This window comes from Ursus maritimus, unplaced genomic scaffold, assembly GCF_017311325.1.
Source record: "Ursus maritimus isolate PB19 unplaced genomic scaffold, ASM1731132v1 scaffold_22, whole genome shotgun sequence".
Lineage (NCBI taxonomy): Eukaryota > Metazoa > Chordata > Mammalia > Carnivora > Ursidae > Ursus > Ursus maritimus.
Window position 1 is genome coordinate 19,386,683 of NW_024424675.1, and position 2,201 is coordinate 19,388,883.

The 2,201-nt window shown below is 65.7% G+C and overlaps 1 protein-coding gene across 1 annotated transcript; it reads right to left on the reverse strand.

The window, feature by feature from the left end:
- Window positions 1–1,324: 1,324 nt before the first annotated feature.
- OXT (oxytocin/neurophysin I prepropeptide) lies at window positions 1,325–1,939 on the reverse strand. The gene is made up of 3 exons (XM_040637827.1): window positions 1,820–1,939; window positions 1,488–1,689; window positions 1,325–1,380 (listed from the first exon to the last, which is right to left on the reverse strand). The coding sequence occupies exons 1-3, from the start codon at window positions 1,937–1,939 to the stop codon at window positions 1,325–1,327; spliced, it is 378 nt and encodes a 125-aa protein (XP_040493761.1).
- Between the last annotated feature and the right edge of the window lie 262 nt (window positions 1,940–2,201).

Below are 2,201 nucleotides of genomic sequence, written 5' to 3' on the forward strand. Positions count from 1 at the left end.
TTCGAGCCCACATTGGATGTAGAGCTTACTTTTAAAACATTAAATGATAAGCACTTAAAAAAACCCCAAAAGCGTCATCTCTACTCTCTCCGCACATCTTAGCAGTAATGATCTTTTTTCCATTTTCAAAACCTTTTATTCACATATAACATACATATAAAAGTTAACAAATGACATGCACTCTGCCTTGTTTTCCGAAAATGAACACACCTGTTTCACCAGCTCGCAGGCCAGGAGACGGAACAGGACCAGCACCCCAGAGCTGCCCTTGGACTCCCTCCAGTCACCCCTCGCCCAAGACTCCAGCACCAAAGCTTAGTTTTGCCTGTTTTTGTAATTTATATAAGGAAAATCTTAGAGTCCTCTTCGGTGTGTTTTTTCTCTCTCCACATACTGCCGTGGGGCCGTGCTCTGCGTCCTCCAGGGTGAGAGAAAGCCCTAGAAACTTCCTTCTTTCTCACTAACAGAGTGATCTGTTCCCGTTTTACTTGGCCGGGAGTGCAGCCCGGACCTTCTGACATTGCTTGCCCATGGCACGGGTGACGGAACGACAGCATGCTTTGGGGAAGAGGAATGCGCCCCTCTTGATTCCCAACAGGCTTTTTGATCCAAGAACAGATGAGGAATAGGTTGAGGATTCTGTTTGTGGGCAGCTTTTGCGTTTTGCGGTCATTTCTGTGGCGGTGGGCTTTCTGGCACCCTGTCCTGCAGGGTCCCCGGCCCTGCCAAGTTCTCCCACTACAGAGGCAGGGCCAGGCCAGCTGGGTGCACCGCGGCCGGGCCACCCCTTCCGAGCCCCGGTGGCCTCCCGGGGCCTGGAGTCCCGCTCCGTGGAAACGTGAGGGCCCTTCAGCTGTCGGGGCCCCAAACCCAGCCCTCAGGTGGGCCTCAAGCCTCCTTCCAAATGTCGGGGAGTCATTCACCCGCCGCTGGCCGCCCCCCCCCACCCCCGGTTCCCCGTCAGGCCCACGCCGCCCTATCCTTGGGTTCTTTCAAAGTTCCTATTAAGTTCACCTGCTGCAGGTTCCCAGCTGTTTGCGGCGGGAAGCTGGGGTCCGTTACCCTCTCCCTCGGAGCCGGTCCTGCTGTCCCCCTCCCTCGACCCCCCACCCCCTGCGGGGTTGCGGCGGCGGGAAAGGCAAGCTCAGACAACCGGCGCCCCGGCTCTGACCCTCGGGTGCGACCGTCGGGGCTCCCCCAGCACCCTCCCTCCCATTTCTGACACCAAGACGCCGGTCGAGTTGGAGGGGAAAACTCTGCTTTATTTTATTTCATTATTTCGGGGGGTGAGGGGTGGGCTGCGCCACTGCCGGGGCCATCCGACTCAGCGCTGGGAGAAGGCGGCCTCGGGGTCGCAGGCGGGGTCGGCGCGGCAGCCGTCTGGAAGGAGAGACGCCGGGTCAGCGCCCGCCCCGCCGGCTCCCGGCCGCGTCCCGGTCCCCGGTCCCCGGTCCCCCGGTCCCCGGCCCCTCCCCGGCCCGGCTCACCCGGGCTGCAGCAGATGCCGGCGGCGGCGCAGCGGCCCCCGCTCCCGCACGGCTGGTGGCCCGACTGGCAGGGCGACGGCAGGTAGTTCTCCTCCTGGCAGCGCAGCGCCTCGGCCGTGCCCACGAAGCAGCCCAGCTCGTCGCCGCAGCAGATGCTGGGCCCGAAGCAGCGCCCTTTGCCCCCGGGGCCGCAGGGGAGACACTGGCGGGAGGGCGGGCGGTGAGCGCGGGCCGTGCAAGCGGGGGCCGGGGCCGCGGGAGGGGGCGCACGTCCGCTAGAGTCCCTGGGACCCCGGGGGCGGGCAGGGGCGGAGGCCGCGGCCCGGGCTCACCTGGCGCACGTCGAGGTCCAGCGCGGCCCTCTTGCCGCCCAGCGGGCAGTTCTGGATGTAGCAGGCGGAGGTCAGCGCCAGGAGGCCGAGCAGGCAGCAGGCGAGGCCGGGGCCGGTCATGGTGCGGGCGCGCTGGGTCGGGGGCGGCGGCTGCGGCGGCTGCTCGGGCTCCGGGCTTTTTATGGCCGGGGCCGCGCGGGCGGAGCGCTGTCTAAGCCGGCCGCCGCATGACTGGTCACAGCGGGTCGCCGCGGGTCAGGCCCTGGGCGCGCTCCCTCATTTGCAGGGGCCTGGCCGGGTCACGGTCCCCGCCTCGGCTGACGACTGGGGGCAGGGGAGGCGGATGGCGAGGCCGTGCGGGGGCGGGGGGCCTGGGCGGTGG